General features: G+C 43.1%; 1 protein-coding gene across 2 annotated transcripts in view; it reads right to left on the bottom strand.

Annotated features, from left to right (window-relative positions):
* LOC121532223 (protocadherin-15-like) overlaps positions 1-17955 on the bottom strand; it is a 216720-nt gene that overhangs the window by 158715 nt on the left and 40050 nt on the right. For both annotated transcript variants that reach the window (XM_045206129.1, XM_045206161.1), the window contains exons 5-6: positions 2101-2261; positions 1356-1511 (exon numbers count right to left, since the gene is read on the bottom strand). In XM_045206129.1, the coding sequence (XP_045062064.1) occupies positions 1356-1511; positions 2101-2261 (317 nt within the window). The remainder of the gene's footprint in view (positions 1-1355; positions 1512-2100; positions 2262-17955) is intronic.

Genomic DNA, 17955 nt, shown 5'->3' with positions numbered 1-17955 from the left:
CAAAGTGTGCACAGTTCCTAAGTAATTTCAATGCACTTTTATGACTCAAAGAAGAGTCTTCAACTATAAGGTGCTTTTTTTGAGCTCTCCTAGCTGTGCTGTTGAGGAGCTACAGCAAGCACACTTGTAGATGTTTTGTTTGGAACACAACCCTGCATCCCTGCCATCACACAATTACAAAAACAGTCCATTATAAATCACAATCTGGGTCAGGTGGGCATGATTTGAAAGCTTGTTCTATTGCCAACATGACTATCTAAAATATAACCTTACAGTGTTAGGCTTTCACAAGGCAATTCAGAGAAACAAATCGTCATTTTAGTTTGCATAAAAAGAAGTCATGAGTATATTCAGGTGCATGTGCCCCGGCTAATTTTCTTCACAATAAACAAACAAGGGCTGATTCTGTCCAGGACAACCCAGGGTATGACGCCACGTCATCTTGTAACTTGTACATCAAACATAGTGATCATAAACGTTGACACTGTACAGTGCCTTGCAAAAGTATTTATCCCCCTTGGCGTTTTTCCTGTTTTGTTGCATTACAACCTGTAATTTAAATACATTACTTTATTTTAAGTAAATTCATGTGAATAAATGATGGTTAATAAGTGATAAGCAGTAACAGGGCAGTCACTACCATCATGGGACTTGTATTAATTGTTTTATTCTGTGTTATTACAGCATTCAACCCATATAATGCATAGTGCATTTAATGTCCCCCAAAAAATCAAGACCTAAATCGAAAAACCGTGATTATTTTGGGATAATCGAACCGAAACCGAACCGACCTCAAAAAGCACTAGGTAGACCACAAAGACCCATGAAGTCCCAAGAGTGTGATGGGCCACCACTGTTAAACCACACAGAGAATCAAGAAGTCTCCAGAATGTGATATGGGCCACTACTTTTAAACCACTCAAATAATCAGGAAGTCTCCAGAATGTGATATGGGCCACCAATGTTAAACCCCACAGAGAATCAGGAAGTCTCCAGAATGGGATATGGTCCACCCACGATACACCCTACATTATATTACCCAGTAATATATTACCGTTACAGTCATTTTAATGACCAAATTCTCAGTCCCTTTTTTAACAGTCAAAAAAGCTCCATCTGAATAAATTTAATTAGATTTGAAGTTATTACCGGTACCTACCAGTCCACGGTCACTGAGCAACGGCTAATATTTCAAATTTTTACAGCATTTTTCCAAATCGTATGGCCCTATTCAGGTTGAACGAACAGAAATATTTAATGCTAAGTAATGAGATACTGCTCACTCAGCGTGAGAGTCGGACGTATCGTCTTGGATTGTAATAAAAGATTTAACTGGGCTGTCCTGGGGGCCTCACCTCATTTATGGCGACATAGTAACGAGGCTGCTGGAATCGGGGCGCATTGTCATTGCGATCCCTCACCACGATGCGCACCTCGTGTAAAATGACGGTCCCGACCAGCTCATTGGTGCACTGGACCTGGACAACGATGGAATGGATGTAGGACGGGGGCTAAAAGGAAGGAAGAAGTATTAGTCTCAGAAATCCCAGACCTAGGGGAACATTGCTAATGTGGGTGGCAAACATCTGCCTAGGGAGACTAAATAGATGTATTTTCAGTACGAACCGAGGACAGGAGGGGACAGAGTCATTTGCGAGTTCTTTTTCCTAATTCTATGGTCATGTGACTCCTTTTAAACTGGTTCACATTGAAGTACAGGACTGGGATTGATGTGTAGAACATGTAGCAGAAGCTATAACTCAGATCAGACGAATGCTTTGTTTTTCTACCTTTTAATCTCTGCAAATACGATAAACTACTCTAACACCGGTACATAGCTTATACCACTTAGCAGAAGCTTTTATCCACCGTACTGTGTACAAAGTGGAGAATACAAAAAAAAAAACACTGAATACAAAGACGCTACATTATCCTGTGGAGCTTATTTTACCTCAGGATGTATTTTAAGGGAATGTAAATATATAGCTAACCTGCAGTGAAAGTTTTTTTCTTCAGGGAAACCCAAACCATAAACCCTTTTGAGTTGAATTCTCCACAGACAAACAAATGAATAGTCAGAGTGAGTGTCAGAGTACTTACATCTCGGTCGAGGGCCCTGCCGGTGCTGTTGAGGTAGAGCCTTTGTCTGACCGGGTCCAGTATTACCCAATGGTTGTAGTTGTCTCGGAGGGAAAGAGAGATGGTTCTGCCTGGGTCTTCCACTCGGCCTTGGATTTGCATATTCTCAACCAAAAGTGTTCCTTATGAGAACAGAAAAGGGGTACCTTAGAAATGCAGTGAGGAGTTGATTGACAGAGATGTGATAAAACTACCTCCTGTAAGCAGGTTCTCTGGGCAGTTAACATTATAATAATAATATGCCATTTAGCAGACGCTTTTATCCAAAGCGACTTACAGTCATGTGTGCATACAGTGGGGAAAAAAAATATTTAGTCAGCCACCAATTGTGCAAGTTCTCCCACTTAAAAAGATGAGAGAGGCCTGTAATTTTCATCATAGGTACACGTCAACTATGACAGACAAATTGAGAGAAAAAAATCCAGAAAATCACATTGTAGGATTTTTAATGAATTTATTTGCAAATTATGGTGGAAAATAAGTATTTGATCACCTACAAACAAGCAAGATTTCTGTCTCTCACAGACCTGTAACTTCTTCTTTAAGAGGCTCCTCTGTCCTCCACTCGTTACCTGTATTAATGGCACCTGTTTGAACTTGTTATCAGTATAAAAGACACCTGTCCACAACCTCAAACAGTCACACTCCAAACTCCACTATGGCCAAGACCAAAGAGCTGTCAAAGGACACCAGAAACAAAATTGTAGACCTGTACCAGGCTGGGAAGACTGAATCTGCAATAGGTAAGCAGCTTGGTTTGAAGAAATCAACTGTGGGAGCAATTATTAGGAAATGGAAGACATACAAGACCACTGATAATCTCCCTCGATCTGGGGCTCCACGCAAGATCTCACCCCGTGGGGTCAAAATGATCACAAGAACGGTGAGCAAAAATCCCAGAACCACACGGGGGAGCTAGTGAATGACCTGCAGAGAGCTGGGACCAAAATAACAAAGCCTACCATCAGTAACACACTACGCCGCCAGGGACTAAAATCCTGCAGTGCCAAACGTGTCCCCCTGCTTAAGCCAGTACATGTCCAGGCCCGTCTGAAGTTTGCTAGAGTGCATTTGGATGATCCAGAAGAGGATTGGGAGAATTACATTTACATTTTAATTTACATTTTAAATTACATTTTAGTCATTTAGCAGACGCTCTTATCCAGAGCGACTTACAGTTAGTGAGTGCATATATTTTTTATGTCATATGGTCAGATGAAACCAAAATATAACTTTTTGGTAAAAACTCAACTCGTTGTGTTTGGAGGACAAAGAATGCTGAGTTGCATCCAAAGAACACCATACCTACTGTGAAGCATGGAGGTGGAAACATCATGCTTTGGGGCTGTTTTTCTGCAAAGGGACCAGGACGACTGATCCGTGTAAAGGAAAGAATGAATGGGGCCATGTATCGTGAGATTTTGAGTGAAAACCTCCTTCCATCAGCAAGGGCATTGAAGATGAAACGTGGCTGGGTCTTTCAGCATGACAATGATCCCAAACACACCGCCCGGGCAACGAAGGAGTGGCTTCGTAAGAAGCATTTCAAGGTCCTGGAGTGGCCTAGCCAGTCTCCAGATCTCAACCCCATAGAAAATCTTTGGAGGGAGTTGAAAGTCTGTGTTGCCCAGCGACAGCCCCAAAACATCACTGCTCTAGAGGAGATCTGCATGGAGGAATGGGCCAAAATACCAGCAACAGTGTGTGAAAACCTTGTGAAGACTTACAGAAAACGTTTGACCTGTGTCATTGCCAACAAAGGGTATATAAGTATTGAGAAACTTTTGTTATTGACCAAATACTTATTTTCCACCATAATTTGCAAATAAATTCATAAAAAATCCTACAATGTGATTTTCTGGAATTTTTTTTCCTCATTTTGTCTGTCATAGTTGACGTGTACCTATGATGAAAATTACAGGCCTCTCTCATCTTTTTAAGTGGGAGAACTTGCACAATTGGTGGCTGACTAAATACTTTTTTCCCCACTGTACATATTTACGTATGGGTGGTCCCGGGGATCGAACCCACTACCCTGGCATTACAAGCGCCATGCTCTACCAATTGAGCTACAAAGGACCACCTTGTGGTGTTAATCTCACTCTTCTTGAGTGCTCTTTTACAAGATATTGTTACTTTCTTTCAGAGAAGCATGAGTAGAGAGAGAAATTAGCCCAGGACAACAAAAGCTTTTGACTCATATAACTTATTTTCTGAGAATGAAAAGTTATTCAACAACTGCTAGACTGAAATGATCTCAAATCAGAGGAGACCAATTAGTTGAGTCCAGCAGCATTTGAATGATGCATGACCTCTAAAAATTGTCAGCTATTGACGTTTATGAAAACCAGGGAGCCGGCCAAGCTAAAATTACATTTGACATCTTGACCATCTTCTATGAAGCATGCCTGCTTTCCAATCACTGATGCTGCAGTCCAGACAGGGACTAACAGCCTGCCTGATATCAAGCTTTGATGGTGCCTGATCCTGAAGGTACTACTGCCCATGGACGTTCATTCCAATTATAGCAAGCACTGGCCAGTTCAGCCTCCGATAATTACACAGTACTACCCTCTGGACACACACATTTCTGACATTAATTGTTGTGCAGTTAGAGTGGCTGTCAAACCCATGTCAAACCCATGTCCAGCCTACATCCAGTACATACAAAAAAATGATGGTTCTAAATAGTCCCAGAAAGGGGTTCTTTGGCTTGCAAACATAGCAGAACTGATATGTAGAACCCTTTTTGAAGGTTCTATAAAGAACCATGCTCATAAAGTTTTAAATGGAACCTGTATGGTGCTATAAAGAACCCTTTACTAAGGTTCTATAAAGAACCATTAAATAAGGTTCTATACAGTGCATTCGGAAAGTATTCAGACCCCTTGACTTTTTCCACATTGTGTTACCTAACAGCCTTATTCTAAAATGTATTAAATAAATTTTTTCCCTCATCAATATACACACAATACCCCATAATGACAAAGTGAAAACAGGTTTTTAGAAATGTTTGCAAATGTATTTACATTAGTATTCAGACCTTTTGCTATGACACTCGAAATTGAGCTCAGGTGCATCCTGTTTCCATTGCTCATCCTTGAGATGTTTCTACAACTTGATTGGAGTCCACCTGTGGTAAATTCAGTTGATTGGACATGATTTGGAAAGGCACACACCTGTCTATATAAGGTCCCACAGTTGACAGTGCATGTCAGAGCAAAAACCAAGCCATGAGTTCGAAGGAATTGTCCGTAGATCACCAAGAACGGATTGTGTTGAGGCACAGATCTGGGGAAGGGTACCAAAACATTTCTGCAGCATTGAAGGTCCCCAAAAACACAGTGGCCTCCATCAATCTTAAATGGAAGAAGTTTGGAACCACCAAGACTCTTTCTAGAGCTGGCCGCCCGGCAAAACTGAGCAATCAGGGGAGAAAGGCCTTGGTCAGGGAGGTGACCAAGAACCTGATGGTCACTCTGACAGAGCTCCAGAGTTCCTCTGGGGAGATGGGAGAACCTTCCAGAAGGACAACCATCTCTGCAGCACTCCACCAATCAGGCCTTTTTGGTAGAGTGGCCAGACTGAAGCCACTCCTCAGTAAAAGGCACATGAAGGCCGCTTGGAGTTTGCCAAAAGGCACCTAAAGGACTCTCAGACCATGAGAAACAAGATTCTCTGGTCTGATGAAACCAAGATTGAACTCTTTGGCCTGAATGTCAAGTGTCACAACTGGAGGAAACCTGGCACCATCAATATGCTGAAGCACGGTGGTGGCAGCATCATGCTGCAGGGATGTTTTTCAGCGGCAGGGACTGGGAGAATAGTCAGGATCGAGGGAAAGATGAATGGAGCAAAGTACAAAGAGATAATTGATGAATAAGGCTGTAATGTCACAAAATGTGGAAAAAGTCAAGGGGTCTGAATACTTTCCAAATGCACTGTATATACACTACCAGTCAAAAGTTTGGACACCTTCTCATTCAAGGGTTTTTCTTTATTTTTACGATTTTCTACATTGTAAAATAATAGTGAAGACATCAAAACTATGAAATAACACATATGGAATCATATAGTAACCAAAAAAGTGTTAAACAAATCAAAATATATTTTATATTTGAGATTCTTCAAATAGCCACCCTTTGCTTTGATGACAGCTTTGCACACTCTTGGCATTCTCTCAACCAGCTTCATGAGGTAGTCACATGGAATGCATTTCAATTAACAGGTGTGCCTTCTTAAAAGTTAATTTGTGGAATTGATTTCCTTCTTAATGCATTTGAGCCAATCAGTTGTGTTGTGACAAGGTAGGGGGGGGGGTATACAGAAGATAGCCCTATTTAGTAAAAGACCAAGTCCATATTATGGCAAGAACAGCTCAAATAAGCAAACAGAAATGACAGTCCATCATTACTTTAAGACGTGAAGGTCAGTCAATACGGAACATGTCAAGAACTTGACCGTTTCTTGAAGTGCAGTGGCAAAAACCATCAAGCGCTATGATGAAACTGGCACTAATGAGGACCACCACAGAAATGGAAGACCCAGAGTTACCTCTGCTGCAGAGGATAAGTTCATTAGAGTTACCAGCCTCAAAAATTGCAGACCAAATAAATGCTTCACAGAGTTCAACTAACAGACACATCTCAACATCAACTGTTCAGAGGAGACTGTGTGAATCAGGCCTTCATGGTCTGAAACCACTACTAATGGACACCAATAATAAGAAGAGACCTGCTTGGGCCAAGAAACACGAGCAACGGACCCAGTGGAATGGACATTAGACCAGTGGACATTTGTCTGGAGTCCAAATTGGAGATTTTTGGTTCCAACCGCCGTGTCTTTGTGAGACGCAGTGTGGGTGAACAGATGATCTCCACATGTGTATTTCCCACCGTAAAGCATGGAGGAGGTGTTATGGTGTGGGGGTGCTTTGCTGGTGACACTGTCTGTGATTTATTTAGAATTCAAGGCACACTTAAACAGCATGGCTACCACAGCATTCTGCAGAGATACGCCGTCCCATCTGGTTTGGGCTTAGTGGGACTATCATTTGTTTTTCAACAGGACAATGACCCAACACACCTCCAGGCTGTGTAAGGGCTATTTTACCAAGAAGGAGAGTGATGGAGTGCTGCATCAGATGACCTGGCCTCCACAATCCCCCGATCTCAACTAAATTGAGATGGTTTGGGATGAGTCGGACCGCAGAGTGAAGGAAAAGCAGCCAACAAGTGCTCAGCATATGTGGGAACTCCTTCAAGACTGTTGGAAAAGCATTCCAGGTAAAGCTGGTTGAGAGAATGCCAAGAGTGTGCATTTGAATGAGCCGCCTACCCTACATTGTAATTATCACTAAAAGAGCAAAGAACACTTTTGTGAATCGTAAAGAACCATTGAAGAGCTCTAAGGGTTCTTTGAGTCAGTATGGTTCCACATAGAACCATCACCCTTCCCAAAGAACCCTTGAGGAACCCTCATTTTTTAGAGTGTATGAGGCTAGGCCAGAGGCTGGGCAAGTGAAGACAGGCCAGGCCAGAGGCTGGAGAAGTGAGGGGCAGACAGACCAGGCCAGAGGCTGGAGAAGTGAGGGGCAGACAGACCAGGTCAGAGGCTGAGGAAAAGAAGAGGCCAGGCCAGAGGCTGAGGAAGGGAAGACAGGCCAGGCCAGAGGCTGAGGAAGGGAAGACAGACCAGGCCAGAGGCTGAGGAAGGGAAGAAAGGCCAGGCCAGAGGCTGAGGAAGGGAAGACAGGCCAGGCCAGAGGCTGAGGAAGGGAAGACAGGCCAGGCCAGAGGCTGAGGAAGGGAAGACAGGCCAGGCCAGAGGCTGGAGAAGGGAAGACAGGCCAGGCCAGAGGCTGAGGAAGGGAAGACAGGCCAGGCCAGAGGCTGAGGAAGGGAAGACAGGCCAGGCCAGAGGCTGAGGAAGTGAGGGGAAGGGAAGGGCAGACAGGCCCACGTGTCTCTTTCTCCCTGGCCAGCCAGGTCACCTGTTGTGATGCATTTCACACTAACATAGTTCCACTTAAACATAGTTGAGGGATACTGTTGCTGTATGTTGACAGCATATGGAAATGTGAAAGCCTCATCTTGTGCTTGAAGCAGTTTACTGTGTTTGAAGCATGTTTCTGACAGCAGATTAGAATGCTTGGCTATGTAGAATTTGAATAAGCAACAGTATGTGTATGTTATGTGTGCAAGATTGTATTTGCATGTGTGTGCATGTTACCAAAACCCTGTCACCTTCAGTAATTATTTATTTTACATTCCCCATGGATGTTTCTTCTGTTTACTGTAGTTGGTTCCTAGCTGAATTCCCAACTGGAATGCTTATTCTGCCTAATTGGAATACCAGGGTCCCTGTACTCAGAAGTGCACTGATTAAAAAACACACATCCGCAAAGGAGATCTGCATGTTCAATCAACAGATGACTACACATGCGCGCGCACAGCCTTTGGTTTGGAAGTGCCTCTTAGGGTTTCACTCACCACCCTTTTGCTTGTGTCTTGTAGTGAAGCCCTATGTTGCTGTCAAGGCAACGACGTCCAATGTACTTCTCCGCCTATATATAGCAACAGTTTACCAAAGAGGACTCCGAGAAGTGGGAACAATACATGGAACAAAGCAAATATCTACAGGGATAAAACGAGAGAATTACAAGCCGAGTAGAAAAGGTTGCTAGGTTTCGTTTTACACTCACTAAACAACCGAAGAGAGATGAATGCACACAAGTTAACTACCAAATTCTTATGAGAAATTGGGTTGAGGCTTGGTTCACTGGCTGCATCTTTTCTCTAATGTGTTAAGGGACTCTTCTTCCTTGTGTATCATTTAAACATTTGATGAAAGATAATACATCTCACTTCTTCAGGTGCTGGACAGAAATGGCAGAAATATATGCAATTCCCAACAGTGATTCACGTGTTAGACAGACACACAAATGGACAACATGTAGCTCTCCACTGGGATCCTCGTCTGATCATGTCATCAATTGGAAAGATATCAAAAATAGTCCGGCTTTCCCGGAAGTTCAGTTATTGGTGCCTGAACATCTCCATTCGTTACACATGTGTTATACCATCTACACATTATTCATTTCTTCCTTATGACTCTCTAATCTTACCTCCTCCCCTGCTTTACTCCAGTTGTGTTGGTGTTCAGCAGCCAGATGGTTGTTATTCTACACTGATGGTTTAAGAACACATTAGTGGCTGGTGCTGTTTGAGTTACAGTACAGACACAGACTGCACTTCCCTCTCTGTTTCCCTGCAGCTGTGGGCTGACATTTGACTAGCAGGGAGCGGAGTCATGCAGGTCCCTCAGCAGCTGGCACATGGGATGGCATCCTAGCATGGTCCTGCAAGCTGGCAGAGCACCTGTGACTGGTGATGGGCAGACAGAGGAGGCTTGGCTCCCTGTCTGATCATACTGGGTTCCAGCCTCCTGGACATAGGGAGAAGGCTGCTGGGTCAGCTAGCGCTGTTTACACATTAAGACATTGTTCCCATTCACCCCATGCAAAGCAAGCATATACAATAGGACAGGCAGAGAGACATACTGATCTTGGTCCATTATCTCTTGTGGAATTGCCCAGACGGTGTAGAGTACTCTCAAAGGCAGTGATATTTTGTTAGTAAGCATACTGGTATGTAAACGATTTTATATCACCCAAAGTCTATCTCAAGCATCCCAGACACTATAGAAAATCCTGATGGTTATTTAACAAATTCATTGGCTCTTGAGCTATAAAGTGCATACAGTACATTTGTTTATTTTATAAATACCAGAGACCATGGCATGGAATGTAAGTATTTACATTCACCTCTCATGGTCTCCAAGGCTTTTTTCACACACATAAAAAAAAAGGCTGCACAGTTTGAAAGAAAAGCCTATAGGTGTGAGCAGCTATTTTGTGATTTGTCTCCTGACCAGTGCTTGACTTGGGCAGGAGCTCACCGGAGCAGAGTACTGACACGTCAAATGTTCTACTGCTTGAGATCCTGTTCCTCTTATAGAATATTAGCTCAAAAGTATTGTGGCGCTCCTGCACCCAAATATAAACAGTACGGCACCCAAAATGAGCACTGCTCCTGATAAAGTCGTAACTGCCACGGTCAAGCACTAGGCGTCCTATCTGCTCGGCACGTGCCAAAGGCAAAATAATTATAAATAACATTCTCGTTTAACTGTATTATACGTAGAGTATGGAATCTGAGGATCATATTAATTGCAATACACAATACACAATACATACCAATTATAATGTTATTTTTTATTGTATTTTATATATATGTATATACATACAGTGGGGAGAACAAGTACTTGACACACTGCCGATTTTGCAGGTTTTCATACTTACAAAGCATGTAGAGGTCTGTAATTTTTATCATAGGTACACTTCAACTGTGAGAGACGGAATCTAAAACAAAAATCCAGAAAATCACATTGTATGATTTTTAAGTAATACATTATTTTTTTAGATTCCGTCTTTCACAGTTGAAGTGTACCTATGATAAAAATTACAGGCCTCTACATGCTTTGTAAGTAGGAAAACCTGCAAAATCGGCAGTGTATCAAATACTTGTTCTCCCCACTGTATATATATACAGTGGGGAAAAAAAGTATTTAGTCAGCCACCAATTGTGCAAGTTCTCACACTTAAAAAGATGAGAGAGGCCTGTAATTTTCATCATAGGTACACGTCAACTATGACAGACAAATTGAGGAAAAAAAATCCAGAAAATCACATTGTAGGATTTTTTATGAATTTATTTGCAAATTCTGGTGGAAAATAAGTATTTGGTCACCTACAAACAAGCAAGATTTCTGGCTCTCACAGACCTGTAACTTCTTCTTTAAGAGGCTCCTCTGTCCTCCACTCGTTACCTGTATTAATGGCACCTGTTTGAACTTGTTATTAGTATAAAAGACACCTGTCCACAACCTCAAACAGTCACACTCCAAACTCCACTATGGCCAAGACCAAAGAGCTGTCAAAGGACACCAGAAACAAAATTGTAGACCTGCACCAGGCTGGGAAGACTGAATCTGCAATAGGTAAGCAGCTTGGTTTGAAGAAATCAACTGTGGGAGCAATTATTAGGAAATGGAAGACATACAAGACCACTGATAATCTCCCTCGATCTGAGGCTCCACGCAAGATCTCACCACACGGGTCAAAATGATCACAAGAACGGTGAGCAAAAATCCCAGAACCACACGGGGGGACCTAGTGAATAACCTGCAGAGAGCTGGGACCAAAGTAACAAAGCCTACCATCAGTAACACACTACGCCGCCAGGGACTCAAATCCTGCAGTGCCAGACGTGTCCCCCTGCTTAAGCCAGTACATGTCCAGGCCCGTCTGAAGTTTGCTAGAGTGCATTTGGATGATCCAGAAGAGGATTGGGAGAATGTCATATGGTCAGATGAAACCAAAATAGAACGTTTTGGTAAAAACTAAACTCGTCGTGTTTGGAGGACAAAGAATGCTGAGTTGCATCCAAAGAACACCATACCTACTGTGAAGCATGGGGGTGGAAACATCATGCTTTGGGGCTGTTTCTCTGCAAAGGGACCAGGACGACTGATCCGTGTAAAGGAAAGAATGAATGGGGCCATGTATCGTGAGATTTTGAGTGAAAACCTCCTTCCATCAGCAAGGGAATTGAAGATGAAACGTGGCTGGGTCTTTCAGCATGACAATGATCCCAAACACACCACCCGGGGAACGAAGGAGTGGCTTCGTAAGAAGCATTTCAAGGTCCTGGAGTGGCCTAGCCAGTCTCCAGATCTCAACCCCATAGAACATCTTTGGAGGGAGTTGAAAGTCTGTGTTGCCCAGCGACAGCCCCAAAACATCACTGCTCTAGAGGAGATCTGCATGGAGGAATGGGCCAAAATACCAGCAACAGTGTGTGAAAACCTTGTGAAGACTTACAGAAAACGTTTGACCTGTGTCATTGCCAACAAAGGGTATATAACAAAGTATTGAGAAACTTTTGTTATTGACCAAATACTTATTTTCCACCATAATTTGCAAATAAATTCATTAAAAATCCTTCAATGTGATTTTCTGGAATTTTTATTCTCATTTTGTCTGTCATAGTTGAAGTGTACCTATGATGAAAATTACAGGCCTCTCTCATCTTTATAAGTGGGAGAACTTGCACAATTGGTGGCTGACTAAATACTTTTTTTCCCCACTGTATATATATATATATATATACCAGTCAAAAGTTTGGACACACCTATTCATTCAAGGGTTTTTATTTATTTTTACTATTTTCTACATTGTAGAACAATAGCGAAGACAACAAAACTATGAAATAACACATTTGGAATCATGTAGTACCAAAAAATGTGTTAAACAAATCAAAATATATTTTACATTTCAGATTCTTCAAATAGCCACCCTTTGCATTGATGACAGTTTTGCACACTCTTGGCAGAAGATTGCTCTATTTGGTAAAAGACCAAGTCCATATTTTGGCAAGAACAACTCAAATAAGCAAAGAGAAACGACAGTCCATCATTACATTTTAGTCATTTAGCAGACGCTCTTATCCAGAGCGACTTACAGGAGCAATTACAGTTAAGTGCCTTGCTCAAGGGCACATCGACAGATTTTTCACCAAGTCGGCTCGGGGATTAGAACCAGCTACCTTTCGGTTACTGGCACAACGCTCTTAACCACTAAGCTACCTGCCACCCCATTCAGACATGAAGGTCAGTCAATATGGAACATTTCAAGAACTTTTAAAGTTTCTTCAAGTGCAGTCGCAAAAAACATCAAGCGCTATGATGAAACTGGCTCTCATGAGGACCGCCACAGAAATGGAAGACCCAGAGTTACCTCTGCTGCAGAGGATAAGTTAATTAGAGTTACCAGCCTCAGAAATTGCAGTCCAAATAAATACTTCACAGAGTTCAAGCAACAGACACATCTCAACATCAACTCAGTCACAGAGGAGACTGCGTGAATCAGGCCTTAATGGTTGATTGTCTGCAAAGAAACCACTACTAAAGGACCCCAATAATAAGAAGAGACCTGCTTGGGCCAAGAAACACGAGCAACGGACCCAGTGGAAATCTGTCCTTTGGTCTGATGAGTCCAAATTCGAGATTTTTGGTTCCAACCGCTGTGTCTTTGTGAGACCCAGAGTAGGTGAATGGATGATCTCTGCATGTGTGGTTCCCACCGTGAAGGATGGAGTAGGAGGTGTGATGGTGTGGGGGTGCTTTGCTGGTGACACTGTCAGTGATTTACTTTGAAATCAAGGCACACTTAACCAGCATGGCTACCACAGCATTCTGCAGCGATACGCTATCCCATCTGGTTTGCGCTTAGTGGGACTATCATTTGTTTTTCAACAGGACAATGACCCAACACACCTCCAGGCTGTGTAAGAGTGATGGAGTGCTGCATCAGATGACCTGGCCTCCACAATCACCCGACCTCAACCCAATTGAGATGGTTTGGGATGAGTTGGACCGCAGAGTGAAGGAAAAGTAGCCAACAAGTGCTCAGCATATGTGGGAACTCCTTCTAGACTGTTGGAAAAGCATTCCAGGTGAAGCTGATTGAGAGAAGGCCAAGAGTGTGCAAAGCTGGGTGGCTACTATGAATAATCTCAAATATAAAATATATTCTGATTTGTTTAACACTTTTCTGGTTACTACATGATTCCATAGGTGTTATTTCATAGTTTTGATGTCTTCACTATTAGTCTACAATGTAAAAAATAGAAAAATCCTTGAATGAGTAGGTGTCGAAACTTTTGACTGGTAGTGTATATATATATATATATTATATTTCTACATTATATTTCTACATGGGTAAATTTTTCATGTACAAAAGGACAAAAGGAATGCATTTGTGAGGATGCTGTTCATCAACCACAACTTGGCCTTCAATACCATAGTGCCCTCTAAGCTCACCACAAAGCTCACGGCCCTGAGTCTGAACTCCTCCCAACTGGCTCCTGGACTTCCTGTCAGGCCGTCCCTCAGGTGGTGAAGGTAGGCAACATGACCTCCTCAACACTGATCCTCAACACGGGGGCCCCACAAGGGTGCGTCCTCAGTCCCCTCCTGTACTCCCTGTATACCCACTACTGCGTGGCCTCACACAGTTCCAACTCCATCATCAGGTTCGCTGACGACGCAACAGTAGTAGTCCTGATTACAAATATTGACGAGACAGCCTACAGGGAGGAGGTAGACAACAACTCCTTCATCGTCAGCAAAACAAAGGAGGTGATTGTGGACTTCAGGAGGACCCAGGCACGAGCATGTGCATGGGCACTCCCCCATCCTCATCAACAGGGCTGCTGTGGACACAGTCAAAAATGTCAAGTTTTTGAAATGGTCAAACCACACGGACACCGCGGTGAAGAAGGCACGACAGCGACTCTTCAACCTCAGGAGGCTGAAGAAATTCTGCCTGTCCCCGAGGGCCCTCACTGTGTGCTACAGGAGCACCATCGAGAGCATACTGTCGGGCTGCATCACAGCCTGGTACGGCAACTCCACCACCGCGGACCGCAAGGCGCTACAGAGGGTGGTACGCTCAGTCGAAAGCACAATTGGGTGCACACTGACTGCCCTCCAGGACACCTACATGACCAGGTGTTGCAGGAAGGCCAAGAAGATAATCAGGGTCCCCAGCCATGGCCTGTTCTCCCCGCTTCCATCACTAAGATACGGGCATTACAGGAGCATCATGGCAAAAACTGGAAGACTGGCCAACAGCTTCTACCCCCAGACCGTCAGGCTGCTGAATAGCCACCACTAGTCAACTACCCCCTCCCCCTACTTAATGGTGATATAGTTGTTTTCTGGCACAGTATCCGTTATTGTGATATGTGCTACCATCACCGTAAAGTGTCCGTTTAGACTTTCAAGACCCCTGGTCTGAGGACAATTGGACATGGTCCCCATAAAATGGCCTAAATTGTTAACCCTCTGCTGCTACTGCCAGTACTACAGTCCTTGCAGGACCTGATCACTACCAGGCAACGAGCCTGAGGCTATATTAGTCCATTAGAGGAGGCATTTAATCAAGACACAAAGTCAAGGGCTCTGACCAGGTCTCATAGAACTGAGCACTCTGCCGGCCAGCCAGTCCAGGATGATTTAGAGCAGTGGCTGGCAGTCCTAATGCACACCACCATGCAGGCCGGGCAGAGGACAGGGGATGCAGGCAGCAACAACACAATCACTGAATGAGAGCACTTCTCATAAACACTACAGACTTGGGTAAAGAGGCTTATCCTCAGTGGCAGTTGCCAGGGATGTAGGGTTTTAGGGTCATTTTTCATGTTATGTAATGTATTACTGTAAATATATCTATTGCTCGAATCTGACTTGAATTGCATTACCAACTATTTCCAAGACACATTTTGGGGTTTTCCGGTTGCCACGTTATAGGGATCATAAAATATGAGTGGAGTAAAGAGGTGAGGAATTAACCAGAAGATGCGATCGAAGGAAGTGCAAAACATTGTAAAAAACTAAATGTTTTTATTGAGGTGAGAGAACAGTGGCATGTACAGTAAGTCATGTCACAAACCAGGGTTGGCTGTCCTCCATTCCATCTCCTCGTTCCCCATTCCAATGGTCCAGTCCTGGCCATCTTCTCTGCCTAATACTTATCCCCTTGTCACGAGTGTCAGTGTAATGCGGTGGATCGAAGTCAGGCGCAGGACACAGAACTCAATGAAACGTACTTTACTGAACAAGTAAAGAAATCCATACACGATACCTCCACACAGGGAGGAACAAACCCGCTCACCAACGACAAACGAAACGAAAAACAAACACGCACAAAACACATTGGGAGACACCGGGTTAAATAGGGAAGGAGTAATCACATAATGGGAAACAGGTGTGTAACAATCAGACAACAGGTGGAACATAGAAACATTGAACATAGATCGGCAGCATCTAGTATTCCGGTGACGACGAATGCCGAAGGCTGCCCGAGCAAGGAGGAGGGGCAGCCTCGGCAGAATCCGTGACACCCTTAGCATGATGTGTACTGTATGTAAAGAGGAGAGCCTTCTGACTTGGATAACTACCGTCCAATTTCCAAGCTATCTCCCCTTGCCAAAGTCTTAGAGTCCCTGGCCAACTCCCAGCTTAGAACTCATTTTATTCTTAATGAGCACCAATCTGGCTTTAGACCTGGACATAGCACTGTTTCAGCAGCTACACTTGTCTTAGATGATGTGCTATATTGTTTAGACCATAAAATCACTGTGCTGCCTTATTTATTGACCTGTCGAAAGCGTTTGATACGGTTAACCATTTCTTACTTGTTCAAAGGTTGTCTGAAATAGGCCTAGATCAGGCATCTTGCAATTGGTTCAAGAACTATCTAACGGACAGGATATAATGGGGCAGTTTCGCGGACAGAGTCTAATTTAAGTCTGGACTAGGCTAATTATACTTAAATTAATCCAGATTTAAAAAATCTGAGACGTTGCTTAACTTCAGACAAAGGTAAATTAGATTAACGATGTGCACTTGGTGCTGACCTGAGGATGCTTCAAAAACCAGGGATGGGACACTGATCCATCAGCATTGTGTGGAATTGGAGCAAGTCACCTAAACCAAACAATGGATGGAGGTAAAAGAAAACATTCAAAGAATTTCTGTGCCTTAAAAAAAAAAACTCTTCAAGCGAATTGTGTCAAACCACCCATTTATGGAGAACAAACAGCATAATTCATCAACAAGAAGAAGAACGCCTGGACCACCATCTGTAAAGAATTCAACTCAAAGGAAAAAGGAAACAAAAGAACGCTACAATAACTTCAGGTAAGATACTGTATTTATTGTTGGCCCACTTTTGCAAATCAGAGTCACTTTGAAATGGTAGTTTTCTTGTGTAACAACACAGTGGGGCCTAAATGTATTTGTGTGACATAAATGTAACACAAACAATATCATCCATAATTACTAATCTCATTTATATATTGTTGTATTTCTAAGGTCCTGTGGAAAAACTTCAAAATCAACTTAAAGCAGACAAATGCTGTTGCTCGTAGTGAGCGTTTCAAGACTGGTGGCAGAACCCCAGTAAAACCAGATGAGCTGGGGGACTTGTTGACCAGGATCATTGATAGCCAGCAACCCCTGGATGGTATCCCCGATGATGACCATTTAGACAGTTCAGATGGGAGACGGTTCCAATCCTAATTTGGTAGGACACATCCATTCAACATGTGCCATCCTCGGACTGCAGGGAATATGTAATGTTGTCAGTCATCTCTTGCACTCCCATAATAAAAAATATGTAATGAACTCAACTCTTGAAGAAATTATGTTCTCTAATGCAACAATGTAATCATTTTCTAGAGGCAGATGATCACCATAGCTTGGAGAGAATAAGACGAAGGTCAGCCCGCTACATATGCAGCAGCCAGGAGGAAAGATTGTGTCACTAACCCGGGCCGGAGGACAAAGACAAATAGGCTGAGCATGCATGAGGAACTGGCCATGGAATTTCATGAACGCAAACTAATGTATTTAAAAGAAGATCATGATGTGAAGATGCAAATCATTAATGTTGAGTTGGCTATGAAGGAGGAGGAGAGAAATATGAAGCAGCAGCAGTACCAATGTTCTTCACAAATAAGCACCAGTTTGGGGTCCCGATATTTCCATTTGTGAATTAAAACCCTTTTCGTTACCAATCCATGGCTATTGTTTGCTTCAATCACTTAAGCTATCTTTGTTATGAGATGTGCTGCATAGCTAAAGCATCGCTGTCCATTTCGGTCATTGTCTGACCGAAACCATGGGAAC

This window comes from Coregonus clupeaformis, chromosome 1 (assembly GCF_020615455.1).
Source record: "Coregonus clupeaformis isolate EN_2021a chromosome 1, ASM2061545v1, whole genome shotgun sequence".
Lineage (NCBI taxonomy): Eukaryota > Metazoa > Chordata > Actinopteri > Salmoniformes > Salmonidae > Coregonus > Coregonus clupeaformis.
The sequence above is the reverse complement of the archived record's forward strand: the minus strand, read 5'-3'. Positions and strand labels throughout refer to the sequence as shown.